General features: G+C 42.9%; 1 protein-coding gene across 2 annotated transcripts in view; it reads right to left on the bottom strand.

The window, feature by feature from the left end:
• Positions 1-8,568: 8,568 nt before the first annotated feature.
• The window catches only part of plpp3 (phospholipid phosphatase 3), a 130,668-nt gene continuing 111,465 nt past the window's right edge, over positions 8,569-27,771 (bottom strand). For both annotated transcript variants that reach the window (XM_078218641.1, XM_078218639.1), the window contains exons 5-6: positions 26,914-27,090; positions 8,569-9,582 (exon numbers count right to left, since the gene is read on the bottom strand). In XM_078218641.1, the coding sequence (XP_078074767.1) occupies positions 9,463-9,582; positions 26,914-27,090 (297 nt within the window). In that variant the 3' untranslated portion in view covers positions 8,569-9,462. The remainder of the gene's footprint in view (positions 9,583-26,913; positions 27,091-27,771) is intronic.

The raw sequence follows: 27,771 nt of genomic DNA, 5'->3' as shown, positions 1-27,771 counted from the left end.
AATAAAAGGACAAGATTGAAGTCAATGGAAAAAATTTTGTGAATCATGTGTAGTGTAAAACAGGTTACTGATTCACCATCAGCCCATTATGTACTCCTGCCTTGGAAATCTCACCCCACAAAACCCGCTTACAGTAAATCAACATTAGCAATAAAATAAACAGAATTACAACCATGATTCCAAACACTATTCACAAAGTGATTATGGATGACCAAGCCCATCTAGCCCAGTTAAATTCATCCATCCTTTAAAATGTACAGACATATGCATTATGAGCAGGAGTAGGCCCTTCAAGACTGCTCTGCCATTTGATAATATTATCTACATTATGCCAATAATGACAACTCATCAGTATTTAATTGATTATAAAGCAATTTGAGACATTGTGAAAGTTGTTCTATAAAGCAGGGTGACAATAACAACAGTGAAATTGAAGGTCTAATGTTGATTCTCTAAGCATAATTAATCACAGAGCAATCAAGTGGCTACGAAGAAATCATTACATTTTTGAAATAATTTAACACTGTAGCTAACTTCCACCCCAACTTCCCTTCAGCCTCCCCTGAATGCGGCCTTCAAAACCCCCCAACCTCCCCAAATCCCCATTCCAACCTACTCTAAATCCTCGCCAAGTCCCCTCCAACCTCCCCCCACTCCGGTTAACCAATCCCTGCACCCTTCCAATCTTCCCCACCCTAACTCCCTTTCTCAAGCACACACACACACACAAACACACACGCAGCACAGGTTTGTAAATTACAGGAATTTGACTTACCATTTTTTTGAAGCAAGAATATCGACTGACAGTATCTGTGCTGCTGTTGATTTTTGGGCAGCTTTATGGTTTCTGGCAGGCTTTTCAAAAACAATTGGAACCACAAAGCTACCAAAAGCTTGGAAGTAGTACCTCAGTAACTAGTGAAATTGCTGCCCACACTAGCAACCTGATTTTTAAAATTGGAATCTTTAGCCTGACAGATGCATTTTTTTTAAAGCCAGTCTATCAAGTCTGCAGCTCTGGCTGCTCAGCCTGGATGATGAGAAATTCTGTTTACAACTTGGAGCCCGTGCCACCCCCTAGCTCCTTGGTGTTTGGCACCATCTACACCACCCTCTACCAAGACCTGTTTGCCACTGACTAGAAACTGAATTGAACCAGCCATATAAACACTGTGACTGAAAGAGCAGGTCAGAAGCTGGAATTATGTGCTGACTAACTCACATCTCTGGCTATCCAAAACCTGTCTACCACCTAAAAGGCACAGGTCAGGAAAGTGATGGAATATTCTCCACTTGCCTGGATGAATGTAGCTCCAACAACATTCAAGAGGCTCAACAACATCCTAGACAATGCAGCCCCCTTGATTGACACCCAATCCATCACCTTAAATACTCATTCCATCCACCACTGACACAGTGGCAGAAGTGTGTAACATTTACATGATGCATTGCAGCAACTCACCAGGTTCATGAAGCAGCTCCTTCCAAACCTCTGTCACCTAGAAGGACAAGGGCAGTAGATGCATAGGAATACCACCACCCGCAAGTTCTCCTCCAAGTCACTCACCATCCTAAACCACCATTCCTTCTCTGTTGCTGGGTCAAAATCCTGGAACTTCCTTCGTAATAGCACTGCGGATGTACGTGCAGCTCAGGGACTGCAGTGATTCCAGAAGGAACCTTGGCGGGGTCCCCCCGATGTGCAGAGGGCACATCCTGATGGATGATTCCCCCTCCTTTCCTCCTTTTTCAAAGACTTTACAAAATCCGTCTTTGCACTTTGGCCCGTCTGTCACTGCTCAACATTTTATGGCATTGGTGGTAAATTGAGGCCCTTAATTGCCACTTAATTGGGCAGTTAAGTGCTGTAATGGTCTAAGATGGGTGGCCTATTGGGCACCTTAGCCACCCCCTCATATTATGGGGAATAGGTTGGGGCTGGGCAGGGAGGAGATGAGTTGGGCACCCAACATATTTTACAACCCCCACCACACCACTGAAAAAATGCCTGGCAAAGGGGCTGTAAAATCCAAATCATAGTGTCTAGCAATGGTAATCATGAAACCATGGTGGCCATCTGGTTTACTAATGTCTTTTAGGGAAGGAAATCTGCCATTCTAACCTGGTCCGGCCTACAGGTGACTACAGACTGTAATGTAGTTGCAATGTAGGTGTGGTACGGTGGCACAGTGGTTAGCACTGCTGCCCCTCACAGCGTCATGGACCCAGGTTCAGTTCCAACCCCGGGTCACTGTCTGTGTGGAGTTTGCACATTCTCCTCATGTCTGCGTGGGTTTTCTCCGGATGCTCGGGTTTTCTCCCAGTCCAAAGATGCACGGGTTAGATGAATTGGCCATGCTAAATTGGATCTAGTGTCAGGGGGATTGGCAGGGTAAATGTGTGAGGTTACGGGAATTGGGCCTGAGTGGGATTGTGGTCGGTCCAGACTCGATGGGCTGAATGGCCTCCTTCTGGATTCTATGATTCAATGATTTGAAATGGCCTGGCAAATCACTCAGCTCAAGGGCAGATTGAGTGGGCACCCTTGCCACTGATGCCTGCATCTCATAAAAACCTTTAAAAAAATCATGATGCCTCTTGCCCAAAAAATATCTGTAGTTAAAAAGAGGGACCACAATGGGGTGGTGTGCCCCCATCCCCGCTCACCGCTCAGCCCCCTCCAGCAACCAAATGACAAGTTGGGTTTTCGGAATGGAGTTTTCTGGAAAAGGGCTCCTGGTGCAGTATCAGTTCCTCTTCATGATTTGAGGGCTGAGGAAGCACATTTTCAACGATACTGCACTCTCAACAATCCACAAATTCTAATAACTGCTCCATGATTTCGATTCTTTAATTAATGCAGCCATCAGATAAACTGGTTATCTTCAATTTGAGGGTGGCAGCCTGTGGAGACGGCTGCACACAATGATTCATCATTTTAAATAGATAAAAGAAACAACTTTACAAAATAGCATTTCCTCGGGGTGGCTTCTACCCTGACACTTCCCCATCCTTTTCCTGGAGTTGGAGTATTCACTCATCTCGGAGTAGTAACACTGTCAGCATTTGAATAGCATTTGAATAAATAGCAAAGCAGTGTACCTTTGGCAAAAGGGCTGCAATTAATCATTATTCTAAAAAATACACCCTCTACTCTTTATCATTCTTCTAGATTTAAATAGCATATTACATACTCTATTTGAATTTGTTAATATATTGCTCATGATAATGACTACTCCAAGATAGTCATGTCTTGCTTTGGATTAGATCTCATTGTTGCAGAGAAATAATCTTCTAAATTTTGGATGGAAGAGGGGGCTGGAGTTTCTTTTTGGTATGTAATGTGCATTTTTCAGCTACACAAGAGTTCACACAAGGGGAATACAATATACCAGTGCAAATTTGGAATATAGACGAGGTTTAGGTGGCGATATGGAGCTTCACTCTCCACAATGCACATAAACTCTCTCTCTTTCCCTCTCACTCTGACCATGAAAGTCCCGTGAATAAAGGCCGGGATTTTGCTACGGTAACAGTGGTAAAACTCTCAGAGTTTGCAATCATTGCTCCACAGGAACTGACAGGAACTTCAAGAATGTGCAAAATAGTGTGGAAATCCAGAAGCTGCTATCAATGTATCTACATTCTTTCAGAGGATGTGCTTAGATCACCGAACCACAGCATCTTTACAGTGCAGAAGGAGGCCGATCGGCCCATCGAGTTTGCACTGGCTCTCTGAAAGAACATTCTACCTAATGCCACTCCCCTACCTTATCCCTGTAACATTGCATATTATTTATTTTCAGAAAGCACTCCAATTCCCTTTTTGAATACCTTGATCAAACCTGTCTACATCAGGCTTTCAGGAAGTTTGCTCCAGACTCCAACCACCCACTGGGTGAAACAATTTTTCCTCACATCTCTCTCTTCTACTCCTTTTGCCTATTATTTTTAATCTGTGCCCTCTAGTTCTTGATGTACTCCACAGAGGCAACCTAATTACCCTGTCCATACCCCTCAAGATCTTGAATACCTCTATCAAGTCTCCTCTCAGACTTCTTTTTTCCAAGGCTAAAGGTTCCAACAAAAGTGCATTCTCCTTTCCAACCATGGTTTGGCAAGAATTTCTACGTCTACCCTGTTAATCTCACTGTAAAATAAATCCTGGGAAAAGATCCACCTTGATGAATGAGGAGCAATCAGGTTTTTAATGGTTCAGGAGTTCATAACTACAGCCCCTCACAGGCCCTGGCAAAGCTTATTTTATATTTATGGAATGGTTAAAAATTCCTCCAAAATGATAAAATACATTTAGAAACATAATTTTCTCTTTAAAAATCAAATAACCTTTATTTTTGCTTGTCTACCTGAAAACTTAAATTAGAAGGGAAAGATTTCAAGTGTTTTGAGGTTCTTGTTTTGCGCCTTGTGCCTGAATACTTCAGTGTGATTGGCTATCTACCTATTCGCTGACAGCTTTGCCACTCGACGCCAAGACATCTCCTTGGCTTGGTGCCAGAGTTAAACTGCCTTCAGGAAAGGGGAAATTCCCTCCACAGAGATTGCGACAACTTCCTTCCAGATCAGCGGTGAGCAGCCTTCCCTCACCACCACAATCCAGGCCAATATTATACACATGGGAAGGATAATACAATAATTCAAGGAAAGAAGATAACAAAGAATGAATTTTTTAAAAAACACTCTTTGGAATGTCCAAATTTCCATGAGGTGCCATCCTATTGGTTGCAAGAAGATCATGCCCACTAATACCCTCAACTTTGACCTCCGAAAGGGTTAGTGGGATCATTAGAAGGACAAGTTAACTGCACAGGACTCCAGAAGGGCCACCCGGAACACTTCAATGCCCACCCGCCCTTTACATTTGTAAACTGCTCCAGCTAACTTCAGAGCCTGCCACTATTTCAATCCCCTGTCCTCCACCCCACCCTGAGTAAGGAAGTTAATGTAGGAATTTTTAAAATGCCTTCCTTTTCCACTTGTCAGGTTTGCCCCTGACCAGCAGGGTCCACACACCCCTGTGAAGGCCGAGTAGGTCTCACCTCTGTCTACGTACCAGCCACCAACGGTGCACCAGGTCACCATCCATCACCAGGACCAACAATTCCTGTCTTAGGAGTCCCAGATCCTGGCTCGTTATGTTCCTTGCAGGAACACAGAAGCAGTAAAGACCCACAGTAACTGCAGGGATCTCCCATTTCTTTAGGGCTTCAATTATTATCCTGCCAAAGTCACAATGGGAGGTCAGTAGAGCCCATGCCAATTATGGGGCCCCAGTCTTCATTTTAATGCAGAATGTTTATGCTTTCTAAGGGTTTAAAGAGATATTTGTGACAGACACTGCCAGTTCAATCTTAACAGGAAATAAGAACTTCTAATTCTGTGTGGCAAAAAAATACTTATCTTCTGTCCCTCTATTCATTTTTAACAGATGAAAGTCTCTTAAAATAGTGCAGAATACAATTTTATATGAATTTAGTATGCTTAGATATGTTGGTACCCGAGGGAGAAAGTCAGGTTAGGAATTGCTGTTTATAACACCACTGTTAATATTAAAACTAAGAAGCATTTCCCCTCAACTACCAATTGCTGCTTCACCGTCCCGGCAATTCAAAGTCCATTCAACAACAGTGGTGTGCATTTATATAGCACCTCTAACATCGTAAAACATCCCAAGGGATTTGACACAAGCGTTATCAAAGAAAACTTGACACTGAGCCATATTAAGGGATAGGCCAAAAGCTTGATCGAAGAGGTAAGTTTTAAGGAACATTTTAAAGAAAGAAAGATTTGCATTTATATAGCATCTTTCACAACCACTGGGCATCCCACAGTGAGTAAAGCGAGGTAGAAATGTTTAATAAGGGAATTTCAAAGCTCAAGGTCGAGAACAGGTTGTAGTGGCAACACCATTGCAGGGCAGCTGCGGGGGAAAATGTAAAACCTTTGTCCTGGACCATGCTGGATGCATACATTCTCAGAGCTGTTTAAGTAGTTTTTAATCATAGGATTTCTTCGAGTTACCATCAAAACGGTGGGAGGTACTGATAACAATATTAAACGTGGAATATATACGGTAACATCCTTTAAGACTAACTGTTCTGACACTGCCCTTTTAATTGGCCTTTTGAATGGTTCATGGACCTGTGCAAGTTTTCAGCATTGTGAAATTCAATCCGTGGGCAATGAAGATATCATCATTCCCATGGAATGAATTACTTTCTCTGCCAGTATCTGTTATATGCCCACATCAGTTCTGCATTACATTTGTTGCAATGTAGCGATTGTGTCTTTTGCCCTCTGGATCTGTTGGAAATTCCCGAACAGAAGCAAGTGATAGAACATATTTAGTGCTTCAAAGTATACACATTAGCCAAAACATTCACAGATAAAGGGCATCATCATTGCTTTATAGTGCTTGAGTGCACAACAAAAATTGTACACGAGAAACGTTCGATTAATTTTTGCTTTGATATGATTTCAAGCACGCAGAATCCTCTGCAACTTCACTATCAAGGCACACTTCAGCAATTCAAACTAAACAATCTACATTCTTGTCAAACCCAAACTTGGTGACATTGAATACAAATGCAGAAAGCTGCGGAATCTGGGAATCTGAAACGAAAACAGAAAAATCCTGGAAATACCCAGCGGGTCGGGCAGCATCTATAGGGAGAAGACCTGTGACTTTCCATCTAACTAGAAAAGTCAGAGATGTAGCAGGTTTAAAGCAAGAACCCAGCAGGAGAAGCAGGGGTTGGGGGAAGTCGGGAGGGGGGGCCGGGATGGGGGGGGGGGTCACAGAGGTGGTAGAGAACAAAAGGAAAGGTCTGTGATAGGCAGGAGTCATTCGATGACGAAAGCGATGATGGTGCATTGCAAAAGGAGGTGGAAATGGAACAAAGTCAAAAAACAAAAGGTACGTCCAGACGCGGCATAAATGAGAAAACAGAAAAATTACCAACAACTGTCATCCAAAAGCAAAAATAAAACGCAGCTGAAATTGCTGAGCTCAATGTTTAAGTTGGAAAGTACCTAATCAAAAGATCAGGTGCTATTCCTCAAGCTTATTTTGAGCATCATTGGAAGGTAGGCTGTACGGTACTCACTTTTGGAGCACTAAATGGCCTCCTAAGCCCCTAAGTGTGGAGGGGAGAAAACATAGATATCACAGGCTGGAAGTGTACTGCCCACTGTGAGGAAATTAGGGTCATACTCATATATATTTATATTATATATGTATATCTCATGGCTGTTTTAAACTGGACAATAACTTTTTTAAATGGCTGAAGCTATGTCTGTCTGACCCTCGAATGAAAGAAGCTATCTGACAGCAGCAACCAAACCCGCACCTCATTGTATAGTTCCCTTCAGAAACAAAGTCAATCTGCATTTCATAACCCAGGTTGGCCAAATGGAGTCTACTCATCTGCTAGGACAAAGGACTCTGCAACCTTCCATTCAATCCTTAATGATTGAGACATTTATCCAACTTGGGGACCCAGACAAGGGATGCACATCCCTTGTCAAAGACAATGTGGAGAGGCGAGACTCATGTGACAATGACCTCTTGCTGGTGGAACCAGTTATACTGCCTTGCTGCACTGCAAATTCAGTTTACCCTCTAACTGGCAGCATCACAGAGAAGGGGCTCTGCCCAGATTGAATACCTGGCCCTATCTAGATTGTCTCGACTGGAACTTATACCATCAACTGCAAGGCTGATTCACCTCTGCACATCTATCTCATTGTGTGAAGTCAACACCACCATAGAAATGAACCATACCACTAGCTAAAGTTGAAGGGCAGTCACTGTCGTTTTGTAGGCAAACACAGCGGCCGATCTTTGCACAGCAAGATCCAGAAATACAATGAGAAAATTGAACAGTTAATCTATTCTGACGGTGCTGTTTGAGGTAGGAATGTTGGCCAGCACATTGTGAATGCTCCCCTTGCTCTTTACAGTAGAATCAGCTAAAAGGAATGGCAATATCACACTGTAAGAGATAAGTCTATGACTGGAGATCATAGTCTCCACATATATTGGTGCACAGTAGAGGAATTAATCTATGTGGTTAATATTCCCAAATGAAGAAAAATATCACCTAAAATGGAGTTAGGAAAATTAGATTGGCTGTTTTTTCCCCCGTCTTCAACGGGCGGCACAGTGGCACAGTGGCTAGCACTGCTGCCTCACAGCGCCAGGGGGCCGGGTTCAATTCCGGCCTCGGGTCACTGTCTGTGTGGAGTTTGCACATTCTCCCCGTGTCTGCGTGGGTTTACTCCGGGTGCTCTGGTTTCCTCCCACAGTCCAAAGATGCACAGGTTAGGTGGATTGGCCTTGCTAAATTACCCTTAGTGTCAGAGGGACTAGCTAGGGTAAATGCATGAGGTTATGGGGATAGGGCCTGGGTGGGATTGTGGTCGGTGCAGACTTGATGGGCCGAATGGCCTCCTTCTTCACTGTAGGGATTCTATGATAATGTTGGGATGAAGATGTATATAATTTAATTGAATATGCTTCTGTCAGGAATTCTATACAATAACATATTTTCCACAAGGAGTTTTTATTTTAAAAGCACATGGGCAAAACATACAGCTAATTACACCAGAAAAATAGTCAAATGTTAACATTAAAATTCTACAAAGATCAAATGAGTTGAAGCTAAATATTTTTTTTTACAAAAAACATAAAAATATAAAATACTAACAGATGACTTACTGGGATGTTTTATTATCGATGCAAGTGGTTCTAGCTGTAGTTTTATCAAAACTCATTTCCCCAACCATCCCTCTCCCCCACCCCCCTCCCTCCCCTCCCCATCCCCGGACAAAAGCTTAACAATACTTAAGTTGACTACATACAAAATATGTTTTTTTTTAAATCAATGCTATTTTTTAAGCAGCACTTTGTAAATAACACAGGTCGAAACACATATAAACAGTTTTAATTGCAGAGGATAAAATATCTAAAAAAAAAGTTGCTTCGGAAATAATATTTTACATAGTTATCTTGTTTTAGTTTTTTTTATATATTTATATATAAAATATGAAAGTTTACTGCCGTGGTCCTCATTTACAATGAGACAGCCACTGGTTATGGGTTTGCACGTGGTATTTTTATTCAGTTTATTTTTTGTTGATCAAATGCACTCATTCATTGGTGATCAGCCTTGACCAATACAAATTCACAAGCTTGGAGTTTTCAGGTCTTCTGTGCGGCATTTGTGGCTTGACGAGAAATGCTGCTATGGTACACACCCACACGACAGTGGGTAAAATGTCTTTCTCCCTACATTCTACTGTCTGATGAGATTAGAGAGCAGCAAACTTGCTGTTCAGCAGTCACTATTTTATCTTTTGATTTCTTTTGTATTAGCTTCTGTCCATTTTGATATTTTGTTGTCGTGGTTGCCATTAGTTCCCCTATTGCAAATAAGATGATTAGATCAGTCCGTGATGGTTGTTCCTGTCAATGATGTCCACAGGCGTAATTATCTCTTTTCTCACTGGTGGAGGAGGGATTCTCATTTTGGGTTTGAAAAGGTTGGACACGTAGAAGGCCTGTGGGAGTCAAGAACATTATCGATTAGATGGTTATAGATGCAATGGGAGAAAACACTGTTAAATCGATAGGCTATTATACCCAAAGACAGGCTTTCATCAACAGTCAAGGAAATGAAAAATACAAATAACTTGGTCTCTTCCCAGCTAATTCATTCATTTTTCTCTGAATTTTCTTTAAAAATGTGTGTATTAATGATGGGAAGGAATTTGTTGGGAGCTAGTTGACGCACCATCGAGAGACCCAGCTGTATGGGTGATTCAGCTAGTGTCTCCCCACTGTATTTGATACTAATTCAGCTGTTCCTTGCCAATTTCTCCAACTCATTCATCAGAAAGGAAAGAGTTGCACTCATATTTCTCAGAAAGATCCTAAACACTTTACGCAATGTATTTAATCTGAAATCCAATTACTGTTGTTACTTTGGCAAACACGTGGAAACTGCTGATGATAATTCTGCACTGTTCTTAGAAGTGATTGCTTCCTCCCTCACACTTCTATCGCAACACATTTGCAAAGGGAATTTTCTGGTGACTGGATGGTTAAGATTCTCCACGGAGAATCTTAACCAGAAAATGCTGGAAAATCTCAGCAGGACTGACAGCATCCGTGAAGAGAGAATACGGCTAATGCTTCGAGTCTGGATCACCCTTCGTCAGAGCTGAGTCAGTCATGTTGACTCTATTCTCCCTCCACAGATGCTGTCAGACCTGTTGAGATTTTCCAGCACTTTGTTTTTGATTCCAGCATCCGCAGTATTTTGCCTTTATCCATGGAGAATTTGACTGTGATAGTTTAAGGGGCAAGCTCTCAGAGGGTCATGTGACCAGTTCGGCCAATCAGGCCGGAGCAGGCAAATCCTGGCACTGAGCACTGGTTTACCTCGTCAGTTAGGAGTTTGGAGTCATGGAGTACAGTAGCCTTTACATCACTCTCTGCACATAGTTACTTCCTTAATGAACCATTCATTCATTAATCTACTTAGTGGTCACCCATCTTTGCAAGATACTACACTTACCATCCCCCCTCAGCCATCCCCTACTGTCTGCAGCTCCAGTCCCATCACTGCTCAATAATTGTCTGTCTATTGTTAGAGTGTAGACACTGCACTTAGCAAACCAAAAGCACTGCACATTGTCAAGCTCTGTCACTGTAAATATATGCTGACACAAAGGCAGAACTTTCCCTATCTGCATTGAGATCGGGAGGCAACTTTGCCCATGTATAGAACTGGATTAACCTTGACAAAAGCACAGAAATCTACTCTTCTTCAGCCAGAAAGTCAGCTGGACACTCAGCAGAAGTACATATTTTTTGGTGTAAGATAAGTGATAACAGTGGGGCACAGTGTATGTATGTATTTCAGTTAACATTGTTTCCTGTCATTTTAACTTTGTGCAACAATTTTGGACACTGTAGTACTGCTACTGAACAAATTATTCGGGATTTTGGAACATTATCTTCAACAGAAAAAAGCTTAAGTTCAAGCTTCTGCGCTTTCTTTCGGTTACACACATAAAACTTGAACAACTGATCACCTGCAGAGTTTACTAGCTGGAGATCTAGATCGAATCCATTTTCCCAGTTCTGACCACACAAAAAGCAGGTTGCGGCACTGAGGCAACCTGCCAGAGACAGTCAATGAAGGGATGCAATATTAAATTAACTTCCTGGTTGCCCAGTTACATCAGTAGACAAAGCAGTGTGATAAAGCCAACACCTGACAAACTCAGGGGGCAGCCCACAAACGGGACAGGAGCTGACAGGAAGCTTTCACAACCAACCACGCCATCAAAAAATGTAAATCCAGGTTTGTGTACTCCCTCCATTTGCCTGTCATTTATTCATTTTATTAAAATCTTTCTAAACAATACCATCTCAATGAAATATTTTCAGTGGTCAGTAACCAAAGTTCACATGCAGTGTATTAGGAAAAATATGGGACATTCCACTGATAACTGCCTTGCACTAATTTGTTCTATTACTGTGTCAAAGGTCGATGTCCAAAGCTTTATACATTTATACAAGACACTTTACAAAGCAAAACCATTTCTCAGTAAGACCACAACTGTTGCGTGCATGTATTCTAAAATATCAGAATGCATCTTTTTCTTATTGTGCATACTGGGGTATTTTTAAACATATTAACCTTTCTCCTCCAGCTCAGTGTTGGGAACAGCTTCGACCCCCACCAAAAACTCCATACACTTGCAATAGATTCTACTCTTCTCCCCAGCGCTAAGCCAGACAGTTTACAACATGGCATTCTGTCTGACCCCAAGCCGAACCTCTGACCCCATATCCTCTCCATCACAACTACTTCGGTATGACACAGCACTCTTCGGTCTGACTGAGAAGATTAGGAGGTCAAGCCTTAAGTACAGAGAAAAAGCTACATTGTCGGAAGTGCTCTTTCTTTTCAAAGTGACATTACCCCAAGTCTTCACTCAGGTGAAGGTAAAAGATTTCATGTCACTATTCAAAGAGCAGACAGCCGGCCTCCCAGCCAGGTGGTTCCCGCCACCAGGAGGTGGTGTGCCATTCGCGGGGGGTGGGATTCTCTGGTCCCGCCGCTGTCAATGGGATTTCCCATCGAAGCTATCTCATGCCATTGGGTGGAGGTGCACTGCTGGCGGGACCAGAGAATCTCGCTGGCATGAACGGCCAGAGAATTCTGCCCAATATCTTGCCCAATATTGATCCATCAAATAACATCACTAAAACAGATTAACTTCATCTCGTTCCTGTTTGGAGAACCTTGCTGCGTATAGATTAGCTGCAGCATTGGACTATATACTAATCAATAAGTATACTGAAAAACCAATTGATTTGGGACATATTTAGGACATTGAAGGTTGTTCTTTCTTGTCTGTTGAATCTACTCACACACATACCACAAGATAACAACCTTTATATGTGTTATTCTATGGGATGTGCAGGGAAACAAGAGTGTCTGACCTGCAAGTAAATCCAATTGACATACGCTCTGTCTTTCAGGTGTCAAGAGCATATGTGCATTCACGCAATATCCTGATCAGAGGACATGTCTACTCTCTATTAAGTAGAATAAGTTGGTTTGAAATGGCCTGACCCTATATTAGGCGCATTCTGCTTCCTGTACTTAACAATCAACACCCACGAAATAAGCTCAAGGGGATATAACGGTTATCATATTTCCAATTACAATGAATTATGCATAGCTATCCTTTTTCCCCCTTTTAGCAGCTATGTGTTCAGAGTCCCTTATCTTAAAAGACATTCACATTTCTTTATCAACCTCCGTAGAGTGAAATTCAGGCCAAGTGCAGACTATGTATTTTATATCTGTTATCAGTTTTATTGGCACTCTTACAGAAATTTGAGATTTTAAAAAAAATTCCCACGATATTACCGGAAAGAAAATATCGCTTGGTGACGTTTGGTTAAGTGAAAAGGTCAGTTATGTACCAATATTTCTGAAAGCCATTCAAAAGGCTTCCTACATGGGACAAGAGTCAGACATTCATAGGCTGTAAATCCATTCCTCCCCCGCTTCCACCCTGAGAGAACTCTAAGTTAGAGGCCACTAACTGCACACGAGGACAGTCAGCCACTACCAGCTCTGTCATATCACTCCACCCCATCCCCAAGGCACCTCTCTTTCATAACGGCAGTTGGGAGTCCTATATTGAGTCATACTGGAATAGGACACACTGCAACACTGTTAAAGCTGCTGCTTGCAGCACGCAAATTTGTTTTAGGAAAACAAACGTATGCTAGACAATTTAAAAATTAAGGACTGAATCCAATAACAGTACAAAGAACAAAGAAAATTACAGCACAGGAACAGGTCCTTCGGCCCTCCAAGCCTGCACCGACCATGCTGCCCGACTTAACTAAAACCCCCTACCCTTCTGGGCACCATATCCCTCTATTCCCATCCTATTCAAGTATTTGTCTCTAGACAGGACAGTTAGTGAGATTTTGCAAGCCCAGGCAAGTCGTGGGGTTTACAGATAGTGTGACATGAACCCAAGATCCCGGTTGAGGCCGTCCTCATGTGTGCGGAACTTGGCTATCAGTTTCTGCTCAGTGATTCTGCATCATCGTGTGTCGTGAAGGCCGCCTTGGAGAACGCTTACCCGAAGATCAGAGGCTGAATGCCCATGACTGCTGAAGTGTTCCCCATCAGGAAGAGAACACTCCTGTCTGGTGATTGTCGAGCGGTGTTCATTCATCCGTTGTCGTAGCGTCTGCATTGTCTCCCCAATGTACCATGCCTCGGGCCATCCTTTCCTGCAGCGTATCAGGTAGACAACGTTGGCCGAGTTGCAAGAGTAGGTACTGTGTACCTGGTAGATGGTGTTCTCACGTGAGATGATGGCATCCGTGTCGATGATCTGGCACGTCTTGCAGAGGCTGCTGTGGCAGGGTTGTGTGGTGTCATGGTCACTGTTCTCCTGAAGGCTGGGTAGTTTGCTGCGGACAATGGTCTGTTTGAGGTTGTGCGGTTGTTTGAAGGCAAGAAGTGGGGGTGTGGGGATGGCCTTGGCAAGATGTTCGTCTTCATCAATGACACGTTGGAGGCTCCGGGGAAGATGTCGTAGCTTCTCCGCTCCGGGGATGACGAAGGGTACTCTGTCCGCTGTGTCCCGTGTTTGTCTTCTGAGGAGGTCTCGACTGTGCTTACCCCAGTCCAATGCCGGCATCTCCACATCATGACCTCCTCTGTAGCCAGTGAGGATACAAAGATTTCTCTCAAGGCCCCAGCAATTTCCTCCCATGTCTCTCTCAGTGTTTTGGGGTGTATCCCATCAGGCCCTGGGGACTTGTCTACCTTAATGTTTCTCAAGAACCCCAGTACATCTTCCTCTTTGATCTCAACATGACTCAAACTCGCTACACACCCTTTCCCAGATTTATCATCCACCAAGTCCTTCTCTTTGGTGAATCCTGACGCAAATTACTCATTTAATATCTTGCCCATTTCCTCTGGCTCCATGCATAGATTCCCTCCCCTGTCCTTGAGTGGGCCAACCCTCTCCCTGGCTACCTTCTTGCTCTTTATATATGTGTAAAAAGCCTTGAAGCACTGCACTGACAAATTGAATCTTGTAGTGATAGGATATAAATCCTAGAAGATGTCAAAGTTTCATAAAAATAATAAAGGCATAGAATAGACTAACTCTATCGCAGAGTAGGTTGATCACTTTTCTTAAAGAAGTATTACAAAATTTTGTCCTGCCAATGGATTACAATTTCAGCTACTCCATTACTTAAATTGAGATGCTGGACTAACAAGTACCAACTCCTCCATCTAGAAAATAGCTGTCTCGATTCAGTCCCTCGGCTATAGTGAATCTGCAAGTGCACTATTGGAGTAAATGGTCAGTTTGTACCTCCTTGTGTACTGTACATTTCTAGCTTTTACCCAATATTCATTATGTACAGAAGTAGGCACAGAAATGATGGACTCTCTGAACAGAACAGGTAAGGATGAATCAATGGTCACCTTTTACACAGTACACAATTGGGTACATTGGAAAATTATTACTGCTCCTTTAAAGCCGATCTTTGCTCACATGCATGCCATTGTAATGTTCATACAAAAGAGTACCGATTCCAAGTCCTCCTCCAAAGCAAAGTAATTGGTGCACTTGAACATGGATTGAAATAGGATGGACAGCCTGTTCAGAATTATCACTGGTGGTGGGCCAGATACCATGCCTTTTGGGTGAGGGCTTGGAAAATCAACCATGCAGTTTTGGCAGCAGCCTGGTTCAGTTTTAATATCAGTGTCCTTTCCGATAACCCAAAAAGCTCATCACCTTGCACCCTGGCAGACACACATTCATAGAATCATAGAATCCCTACAGTGCAGGAGGAGGCCATTCGGCCCAATGAGCCTGCACCGACAACAATCCTACCCAGGCCCTATCCTGGTAACCCCACGTACTGACCCTGACACGAAGGGGCAACTTAGCATGGCCTATCAACCTAACCCACTCTTTGGAGGAAACTGGAGAACTGGAGGAAACCCGTGCAGACATGGGGAGAATGTGCAAACTCCACACAGACAGTGACCCAAGGCTGGAACTGAACCCGCATCCCTGGAGCTGCGAGGCAGCAGTGCTAACCACTGTGTCACCCAAACACGTCTGGAACATCACTTCTATTTAATGGTGTGCACTTACTGACTCCTTTTTGCTTTCTTTTTCACAAATGCAATATTCCCATGAAATTTGGAGATCTCACCACTGCTGCAGATTAACTGTGCAATCAGACTGATTTTGTCATCCAATTTAAAGGTTGCTCGCGTCTGAAAAAAACTGCTTTTGAAAATTGATTTTCACGCGAGACACAAGGTGCATTTAAAAGAGTTCCAGATTGAAATACAAAGAGTGGTTTTCTACTATAGAGTGCCACTGATAACCTTCTTTATAATCAATGTCAAGTGATCATTATAGCTATGAGTAATGGAGCACCCTTCCAAATCTTAGGGGGAGGGGAGGGGAGGGGGTAGAAAGGCAATGAGTCAGCCCTTACAATCTCAGCTCCAGGAGAACAATACAGTGTCATGTAACAGAGATAGACGCAAGGGTAAAGGTCACAATTTACTACTGCATTATTAAGCAGCCACATTGTGTTCAGGAAGAATGTGCCTCTTAGTCAGGATATGATGAGCTAATGATAAAAATATTCTTTTAAGTGAACCCTAGCATTAATCAGATATTTGTTAAAATAATGAGGTTTTGACCTTTTTACGCACAGGGTATTGTGCCCGGAGATGACATAATTTAATTGGTGTTGAAATTCTGTAGTTTACCATTTGAGGATTAGTGATGAGAAATAAATGATTTGTCATTTATGCCTGATATTTATCTAGGTCAGAGGTTGGGAAAGAAAGAGATATCATTCTGTTTCTTAAAAGAACTGAAATTTATATCTGTGGGTTCATAATGTTTCCGTTTTTAAAATAATATATTTTAGTATATTAAAGCAAAAAGTAGCTTTCAGCAGTATGAAGTAACACAGTTGTACATGGTGCTGCTGTGATGGGTTGGAATTAAATTTGTTCCCCCTCTCCCCCAAGCTCCCATCAGTTACTGGGTCCCATTTCAGTCCATTGTACAAGCTACTATTGAAGCGGAAAAGCTGAGACCTGCCTGAATAATCAAGGCATACTTCGCTGCCTACTTAAAGTTTGTGTTGGAATCTTTTACTTACGCGACCAGTAGCCTGCAATTATTTTTAATCATTCACTTTAATGAGCGGAAAATCATGGACTGGAACAGCAAAGCCACCCCAGTAAAGAATTCTGGCCTGTACGTTACAGACTTTCATTTACAAAAACTGAAACAAAGAGACCAATATAGAATAGAATCCCTACAGTGCAGAAGGAGGCCATTCAGCCCATCGAGACTGCACTGACCACAATCTCACCCAGGCCCTTATCAAGGAATAACAGACAATAAAAATAAAAGGTGCAGTGGTTAGCACTGCTGCCTCACAGTGCCAGGGACCCAGGTTCAATTCCAGCCTCAGGTCACTGTCGGTGGGGAGTTTGCAAATTCTCCCCGTGTCTGCGTGGGTTTCCTCCCACACTCCAAAGATGTGCAGGTTAAGTTGTTTCGCTGTGCTAAATTGCCCCTTAGTATCAGGGGGATTAGCAGGGTAAATACATGGGGTTACGGGGATAGGGCTCTGGGTGGGATTGTTGTCGGTGCGGGCTCGATGGGCCAAATGGCCTCCTTCTGCACAATAGGGATTCTATGATTCTATTTTATGATAATATTTAAAACCATGTTATCACTTCTGAGTCAGGCGACTATGGGTTCAAGTCCACTGACAGAGATCTGAGCACACAAATCCCAGCTGACACTGCAATACTGAGGGGAGTGCGGTACTGTCAGAGGTGCCATAATTTGCATGAGGTATTAAGCAAGGTTTGTTCTTTCAGATGGACATAAAAGATTCCATGGCACAATTTCAAATAAGAGCAGGGAGTCACCACTGATATCCTGGACAGTATTTATTCCTCAATCAAATTTACAAAAACAAATTATCTGGTGGTCTTCATTTTCCTTCTTGTGGGAAGCTACAATGTGCTGATTGATTGGCTGCTGGTTTTCCTATGTTACATTGTGACTATATTTCAGAAGTCCTGCATTAGTTGTATAGCATTTTGGCACCTCCTGAGTTCATGAAAGGCACTATACAAATGCAAGTCTTTCATTTATACTTCTTTACCCCTACTCAGTTTGACTATATGGGTAATCCAAGTTAACAATCTAATTCAAAATAATGCTACATAAAATAGATATTATGGCTCTGGTTGATTTATGTATATATTTAAAATATCTTCAAATTACCCCCTCTCCAGGTCACATTACACATTTCTAGTCAATAAACCCTATAATTTTATTGCAAGAGCCATGTTTCTGGTTGCCAAAACATTCCTGGGACTATTCTTAGTAACCATTGCCTCAAATTTAAGTGACTCTAAGTAACTATAAGATGTCATAAGAAGGAACAGAAAGGGCACTCACAAGCCCTCCAGGATTTTAGAAACTAGCTGTTTCATAGCCTGGTCACTCCTGGATTCTTTGAATGACTTCAAATAATGAAGTAAAGCAGCCAAACCCCTGAATTGATATCATCTTGATAACAATTGGTTCAACCAACCATCAGTTTAAAAACTCCCTCCATCTCTCCCCCCCCACCCCTTCTCTAACTTCTGGAACATACATTAATATTTACATTGCTGCCATCCCCTCTCTTTCTCTGTGGGCGATTTTGAGCCCACGTCAGTCATTAGCATAAACAGCGACGTGAGCCCAAAACTCTCGTGAGTCAGAAAATGAGATTCTCGCCGGCGAGATCTTTCGTTTCCCGATTTTCCACACCCGCACCCGCATGTAATGAGGTTCCTTCCCAGAAGGGGGCAAATGTAAATATAATTAAATGGCTCCCCAGCAGTGTTCCCCCCTCACTGAATATTCATAACTCACCAGCCCGGCGACATTTATAAACTTGAAACAGTCATGCGAAATCTGCCAGGGGAAAAGACCTTCTGGGGAAGTTCCAATGTGTGGGGGGGGGGGGGGGTTCCGCTTGTGTGTGTGCGCGCGCGTGTGCGCACGCGTGTGTGTTGGGGGTTGGTGCCTCGATGCAATGATGTAATGTCTGTGTGTGTGCGTGGGGGGTTGGTGGGTTAAACCTATGCAGACACAGGAAAAATGTACAGACTCCATACAGACAGCGGCCAAGCCGGGAATCGAACCCAGATCCCTGGCACTGTGAGGCAGCAGTGCTAACCTCCATGCCACCCACATTCTCCATTCTCGCCGGTAGCAGGGGTACATTTTCCAGGTTAGCCATCAGCCCTTGTTTCTTTTAGTACCCTATGATAATACAGCCAGGGGTGGAGTGATCGAGATTGGAGAATCCCACCCCAATGTATTCCCAGGTGCGTGCATCACTCCCCCCCAGCCCCGGGAACAGAGAATTTGCCACTCAGCCAAAACCCCCACTAACTGCAGCTGCATCAGAGAGTCCCAGCCAAGGAGAAGGTTGGAGATTTTCTAGCGGCTGTGCAACAGGATCCTTGGAGGTGTATTACTGAATCTTAGTTTGAATCAGCACACTGCGTTTTCCAGTCTAATGGGGCTTTTCCAGCATCCCACTGCTTCAACAGGTTAGCCATCAGCCCTTCTTTCTTTTAGTACCCTATGGTAATACAATCCTTTCCTGGGGAATTGTTGGTTCAGTCTGCTTTTTAGCATATCTCAGTTTGTTCATATTGGATTTGTTTTTGCATGATCTCAGATTGTAAAGAACAAGTTACTGATGTTTCCCTGGCAAATGCATCAAGGAAATAATTAGGGTTTTAAAAATTATTTTATGCTCGTCTTTAGTTCAATCGTGTCGGTGTCCTTTAGGGTCGTCGTTGTATTTGACAAAAGCATTTATTGTTTTGCTGTTTAGTACATTTGCAGTCAAAGCAATAACCAGATTTCCTTTAACTTGATTTAGGATCAAACTGTTTTCTCATTCCACTGAAAAAGCCTTTGTAAAATTAGCTGTTGGCCCACAGAAGCTCAATAGCAGATCACACTGAACATAATTTTTCTATGGACGCTGTTACCCAAGGGTCCATCATTTACGTTCTCTATGTTATCTGAGGCGCTTACCCATTATCAAGTCAGGCTGTTTATTACCTCTTGGGGCTTACTTCATACATTGAATCGCAAAACAGCAAACATCCTATTTACTAACTTGGACCCAAGCCCCTCAGGGTCTCTCAGTTTCAAGGTAGTCTTTCATTAAAATAGCCCCCCACTTCTCATCTCACCTCCTTATCTATATTATCTGATCATAAAAAAACATTTGTAGATTAGAAGAGAATAAGGAAAGAAGGACTCTGCATTTACATCACACTTTTCATGGCCTCAGGACCCCCCCACCCCCCCCCCCCCCCCCTCCGCACCAAGTACTTTACAGCCAATAAAGTACTTCTGAAATGTAGTTACTGTTGTAATATAGCCAAATTGCTTTTTGTAGGGCCGGGGTATAAACTATGGGATAACGAGTGAACAATCTGCTTTGGTGATGGTTGATTATAAACAGATTATCTTGTCATTATCATAAATGCATGCAAATTAGCTGCCGCTTTACCTTCCGTAAAACAGTGCCAACATTTTCAAGAAAGTCAAAACAAAATAATTCATTGACTATAAATTACTTTGGAACAGACTGAGATTATGAAAGGTGACATATAAATCTTTGACTTTATTTGGACCTATGTGAGTGCCATCTAGCAATATAATTGGGGCCTCAATACGCATAAATGGATCACAAAGCTAAAACTCTGCATTTAAGTGGGATTAACATCAATTCCTCCATAGCTATGTCTTGGAATCATAGAATCTCTACAGTGTAGAAAGAGGCCATTTGGCCCATCGAGTCTGCACCAATCACAATCTCTTCCAGGCCCTATCCCCACAATCTCACTTATTTACCCTGCTAAACCCCACACTTAGGGGCAATTTGGCATTGCCAATCAATCTAACCCACACATCTTAACCATAAATAACCAAGAATTACAATAAACTATTGGTATGACCACCAGACTTGAAAAGACAATTACATTTTAAATGGTCTCTTTTAATTTAAGGTAAAACCCTGGAATGGGAGACGGTGTGAAGTTGTACTGAACTCTGTCTGTTGACAGCCCTTGTGACTAGATAGTCATGGGGACAGGAGGCCCTCCAGCCCTATTGAAAATCAGGTGCAAACTTTAATACGTGGAGACAAAGGAGGAGGCAGTTGTTCTTGCTGTTTGTAGACTCTCGGAGGCAGCCAGAAGCAAGCAGCAGGTGCTGCTAGGCCAGGCAATAGGAAAGAACTGTTCTTGGGTTAATCACCGTTGGTAAAGATGGAACCCGTTTGAAAGAACAGAGCTTGTTGCAGAGAATTGAGGAGCAAAGAATCACCCATGGATGCCTTGCTACTTGAAGTCCATTCAACCATGCTCAGAAGATTGAGTGAAGAGGACTTTATTTGAAACGACACTAGCAGATTTACCCTGGCAGGCCCGAGAGAAGAGAACCAGTTGAATCATCAGGAGACATCTAATTGGGACTTTAAATACAAGGCTACAAATCTGGTGAGAATGTGCCATAACGCATAAATGTGGCATGCAGTTTTTGGTTGTGTTGAGAAACTACTACAGAAACCGTTCCTGTGGTTTAGAGTATTCAGTTTGAAGTTTATTTATTGGTGTCACAAGTTGGCTTACATTAACACTGCAGTGGAGTTACTGTGAAAATCCCCTAGTCGCCACACTCCGGCACCTGTTCGGGTACACTGAGGGAGAATTTAGCATGGCCAATGTACCTAACCAGCACGTCTTTTGGACTGTGGGAGGAAACTATGGCACCCGGAGGAAACACACACAGACACGGGGAGAACGTGCAGACTCCGCACAGACAGTGACCCAAGCCGGGAATTGAACCCGGGTCCCTGGCTCTGTGAGGCAGCAGTGCTAACCACTGTGCTACCATGCCGCCCCATTGCCTAATAAACAATATTAGCCATGCTGACTTTAGATTGTTTGCTATCGTAAAAGTTTTAAAACTTGAAATGTTGTCATGCAATTCCTTTGCGCTGGTCACTGGAAAATTTATATCTTTTCAAAGGTTATTTTGTCTCCACTGGGATTGTAACACCGTCAAACCAAGAGTTCAGAGTAAAAGTAATTCAAATAGGTTAGTTAATGATGATTACTAGTAGACTTGACCTTTATGCTGGATCTGGGTTGAACACTCCCTCACATAAACACATGATCCTAAGAGTCAGAAGCGACAGGCAAAGCAGTGAATTTAATATTTTTTATGATTTATACTCTGAATAACAAGTAATTAATGTTGTACAGCTTTGCTGTAAAAAGTGTTAGGTTTTGCCGGAAATGAGGCACATTACAAAAACCTACAGACTGTTTTACTGAAATGTAATATGTCATCTTGGTGTTTGTTGTTATTTTCAACAGAATGAAAGCATTTACATTGTGGTCTTTTCAAAAATCATTGTATCACCACAGTGTTTACTATGGTGAGGCTTGAGAAATATCGACAAGAATCTGTGGCTCTTTAAAAAGGAGAAAGTAAGAAAGTATAATTTCATCTAATGTATGTAAAACAAAGGCCTGTTAAAAAGCCTTCATTAATTCAGTAAAATACACACGTCAATGAACCTGGATGCATCAACCTATTGTTGTTTTATAGTGTAATGTAACATGAATGACAAGACTGAATGTTGCTACGTTGTAATGCATAATCCTCCAATTGTGAGACACTGGAGTGTCTGTTTCTACCAATCATTTGACATTTTGGGATTAAATTTAATGTTCATTGCCGCTATATCAAAAATAACAAAAAGGGAAAAAAAATCATTGTTCAATACCACAGTCTCTACAGTCCAGAAGGAGGCCATTCAGCCCATCGGGCCTGCTTCGACGACAATCCTATCCAGGCCCTATCCCCGTTTATCCCACTAATCCCCCTGAAACTAAGGAACAATTTAGCATGGCCTATCCACCTAACCCGCACATCTTTGGACTCTGGGAGGAAATCGGAGCATCCGGAGGAAACGCACCCAGACACAGGGAGAATGTGCAAATCCCACAGTCACCCAGGTCGGAATCGAACCTGGGTACTTGGCACTGTGAGGCAGCAGTGCTAACCACTCTGCCACCATGCCCCTTCATCTTTGAACCATATGAAGATGGCTCACTAGGATAATATTTTGAGCACCTTTTAATAACATTGGTTATTTATACATTGGTGTACAGACGTTTTGTCATGTACTAAATTATTGGATTCTAATTTGAAGACTTGGGATTTAATTCAAGTCCACCAGATTGAGTATTGTAAGCATTTAAACTGCAGAACCAAAATCTTGCAATTTTATGAAAATTTTCTTGGAAGTTACAACCTAAAACTAAATTTAAAAAGATCACATAGCATCAGCAGTCATGTGACTGTCCGATTGCACTGTCAGCTGGCAATTATCTTCCGAGATATTTCACAGAAGGATACTGAACTCAGCCAAAGCTAATCATTCTTAGAAACACTGTGGGGTGAAGAACATTCATAATTGCAAAGGAAAATGTAACTAAAATGTGGATGTGGATTAGATCTGACTGTACATTTGTTTTCTTTATGATACATTATATTCTGTGGAGGATATTATTGGTGAACTGTACTCGGGCTGCGCAATGGTGCTAAATTCTTGGTTAAAAATGCACATCAAGGTCTACACATGGTAGGAAATATTATAAAATTAACAGTTATATGAGTCTCAACAGTCGCATCCTGGCGACACGGTGGCACAGTGGTTAGCACTGCTGCCTCACAGCGCCAGGGACCCGGGTTCAATTCCCAGCTTGGGTCTCTGTCTGTGCGAAGTCTGCACATTCTCCCTGCGTCTGCGTGGGTTTCCTCCGGGTGCTTCAGTTTCCTCCCACAGTCCAAAGATGTGCTGGTAAGGGTGCATTGGCCATGCTAAATTCTCCCTCAGTGTAACCCGAACAGATGCCGGATTATGGCGACTCTGGGATTTTCACAGTAACTCCATAGCAGTGTTAATGTAAGCCTACTTGTGACACTAATAAATAAAAAAAAGTCCTCAACCACCCATCAAGCCTTTCAACAGCGCCTTCCAAATCCTTGACCTCTACCGCCCAGAAGATCAAGAGCAGCAGGCACATGGGAACAGCACCACCAGGCCGCGCACCATCCTAATTTGGGGTAATATCACTGTTCCTTCACTATTGCTGAGTCAAAAACCTTGAACTCCCTCCTTACCACATTGTGGGAGTAGCTACACCAGATGGACTGCAGGGGTTTAAGAAGGCAGCTCACCAAGCCCTTCTCAAGGACAACTAGGAATGCGCAATAAATGCTGGCCTGGTCAGTAATGCTCACATCCCAGGAAAAGGAGGAAAAGAGGAAAAATCTTCACATAAAAATAATCCAACAGTGCTTAATGTTATCATTCCTTATTTCCAGTTTCATATAAACATAAAAAATAGGAGCATTAGGCCATTCAACCCATTGAGCCTGGTCTGCCAATCAATATGATCATGGCTCAATGCCATACCTCCACTCTCTCTCCATACCCCTTGATGCCTTTAGTGCTTAGAAATCCATCTATTTATTTCTTAAACATATTCAGTGACTTGGCTTCCACAGCCTTCTGTGATAGAGAATTCCACAAGTTCATCACCCTCTAAGTGGAGAAATTTCTCCTAATCTCAGTCCTAAATAGCCTACCCCATATCTCGAGACCATGAAACATAGAAACATAGAAACCCTATAGTACAGAAAGAGGCCATTCGGCCCATCGAGTCTGCACCGACCACAATCCCACCCAGGCCCTACCCCCATATCCCTACATATTTACCCACTAATCCCTCTAACCTACGCATTTCAGGACACTAAGGGGCAATTTTTAGCACGGCCAATCAACCCAACCCGCACATTTTTGGACTGTGGGAGGAAACCGGAGCACCCGGAGGAAACCCACGGAGACACGAGGAGAATGTGCAAACTTCACACAGACAGTGACCCAAGCCGGGAATCGAACCCAGGTCCCTGGAGCTATGAAGCAGCAGTGCTAACCACTGTGCTACCGTGCCGCCCATATGACCCCTTGTTTTTCAAAACTCCAGTAAATATAGGCCTCATCGACCCAATTACTCCTCATACGACCATCCTGCTATCCCAAGAAACAGTCTGGTGAACCTTCACTACACTCCTTCTGTGGCAAGTATATCTTTTCTTAAGTAAAGAGATCAAAACCACACACAGCACTTCAGGTGTGGTTTCAGCGAGGCCCTGTATAGTTGCAGTAAGACATCTTTGCTCCTGTACTCAAATTCTCTTGCAATGAAAGACAACATACAATTTGCCTTCCTAACTGTTTGCTAGACTTGCATGCTTGCTTTCGACAACTGGTGTACTAGGGCATCCAGGTCCCTTTGTATGTCTACATTTCCCAGTTTGTCGCCATTTAAATAATACGGTTTTTCCAACCAAAGTGGATAACCTCACACTTATCCATGTTATACTGCATCTGCCATGTATTTGGCCACTCACTCAACTTGTCTAAATTGTCTTCGAGGTCTCTTTACTTCCTTCTCATCACTCACAATTCCACCTAGTTTTGTATCATTAGCAAACTTGAAAATATTACATTTGATTCCCTCATCCAAACCGTTGATACAAATTGTGAATAATTGAGGCCCAAGCACTAATCCCTGTGGTACCTCACTAACCACCACATTCCGCTCTGAAAAAGACCCAATTAATCCAACTCTTTGTTTCCTGTCTGCTAACTAGTTCTCAATCCATGCCAATATATGGCACTCATCTTTTATGTGGGACTTTATCAAAAGCTTTCTGAATGTCCAAATACACCACATTGACTGATTCACCCTTATCTAATCTATGAGTTACACCCTCAAAAAGAAAACTCAGGCAGGTTTGTCAAACATGATTTCCCTTTCATAAATCCAAGTTGACTTTGTCTAATCCAGTTGATATTTCCTGTGTCCTGTTATCACATCCTTTATAACTGACCCTCGCATTTTCCTTATGTTGGGCTCACCAATCTGTAATTCCCTGTTTTCTCCATCTTGACCAAAGTCCAAAGATGTGCCGGTTAGGTTGATTGGCCATGCTAAAAATTGCCCTTACTGTCCTGGGATGTGTAGGTTAGAGAGATTAGTGGGTAAATATGTAGGGATATGGGGGTAGGGCCTGGGTGGGATTGTGGTCGGTGCAGACTCGATGGGCCGAATGGCCTCTTTCTGTACTGTAGGGTTTCTATGATCTCTCCTTTTTTTAAATAGTGGGTTCCAATCCACTGGGAATGTTCCAGAATTAGAGCCTGTGAAGAGGGAGTGGGGTGCAGTGCACTAACACGGAGGGTTGAGTTGCCCCACCAATGCATCTGAGGAGTTGGGGGCGGGGGGAGGCGGTGATGCCTGTGGGGGCAGAGTGCTCTTGCATGGTGCAGTGGGGTGGAAGGGATCTGTTGGGGTGTCCCGATCTGATCAATGAATTGACGCATCCTAATCAAAACAATTGAACTCAAAGACTGAGCATCTAAATGGATAAACAGCAGTTTTTCCACTGCAGCTAACCCTGTTCAGTAAAATATCCCTACACTTCTTCACTGCGGGACAATGATTCATTGGTTCGCTGTAAATATTATTAGCTCACACAAATATGTGGAGTTAAACCACATCAAAGTGTCTGTTGTTTGTTCACTTGGTCAGTAATATCTGGCTCGCTTCACCACTGGAGACCTGTAGCAAAGATTAAAATGATATCAACAAAACCAAAAGTTTGATGCTGTGATTTTTGGTCACTGAAGCAAAGAAAAGGCAGGCCGGTGAGTTTTTTAATTCACCCGATTTCCTTTCCAAGTTGCCTTCCGATGGGGATAAATGATAGTCTTGCAGCAAAATCGACTATAGATTCTACCCTTCAAATGTAATGCTGACCTCAACTGAAAGAAGCTGTAATCAACTGATCCCCAAGCATCATAAGCGCACATACTTGAGCCAGTAGTACTTTCTCACAGAAATAAATTGGCAGGTATAAGGAAAGTAGGTAATTATTTCCACTCTCCACATTCCCCATGTTCTCTGTTCTCAGGGAGCTGTAATTGCAAAATTCGGTCAGATTTGAGGCTTGATTCACGGCCACTGAGGAACAGACTGAGACTCTCAAATGGTGATCTCTTTAAGAAAGGTTTGCAAAATACAATGACATAATACTTACTATGAAGTAAGCCACCAGGGCTCCCTGCACAAAGCCAGCCAAAACATCCGTGGGATGATGCTTATGGTCTGAGACACGAGAGAGCCCAGTGTAAAATGCCATCATCACCAGTGTGAACTGGAGCAGGGGTCGCAGGAGCCTGCCTCCTTTCCACGTGAACCGGGCCTGTAGATAAAACTGAAGACATAAAAGAGAGGGACATTTAGTTTCCAAAATTATTACTTTTTCCACATGTCGCACTTTTTAATGTCATCATAAAAATGGACAATATACCAAAGAAGTTTCAAACCACGACTGCCCATCACTTGTGGCTGTTGAGACGCAAATGCCATGAAACTGGATAATGCATGATTAGCCCACACCCGTTCCTTCAATGAGGGAAGAATGCAAACCTGGTGCTGCCTGATGGCCATGTCTGGACCATGCAGCTAGCAATAAGCATGCTGATGAGTGGCAAAGCTTCAGCCCGAGTGCAAGGTTGTGAGGGGCTAGCACCATTAAAATGAACCTGCGCGACTGAAAGCCAGCTTGGATCTCTTAAAGGGGAGATGCACTTTGACTGGAGCAGGTGCTGGAAGTGGCTGGGGAAGTGGATCCGTGCAGGAAGAACCCGGTTTGTTCAGGCAGAATGCATGCTCTAAGGTTCATTGAGGCCTTGGAGCAGTAGGTGGACAGGAGAAGTGAGGTTCTTTGTCAACATGGAACCAGAAGATGGATAGGAAAAGACAGAGGATCTATCAACAGAGAACCAGAAGGTTCTCTAGACATACACCAAGGGCAGAAACGTGTGATGGCAACAGGGGCCTCATCCGCTGGCTACAGAACAAGCCCGAGTGCCGTGTCACCTCTTTCAGGAAG

The sequence above is a fragment of the Mustelus asterias genome, chromosome 8 (assembly GCF_964213995.1).
Source record: "Mustelus asterias chromosome 8, sMusAst1.hap1.1, whole genome shotgun sequence".
Lineage (NCBI taxonomy): Eukaryota > Metazoa > Chordata > Chondrichthyes > Carcharhiniformes > Triakidae > Mustelus > Mustelus asterias.
This window is presented reverse-complemented; position numbering and strand designations above follow the sequence as displayed.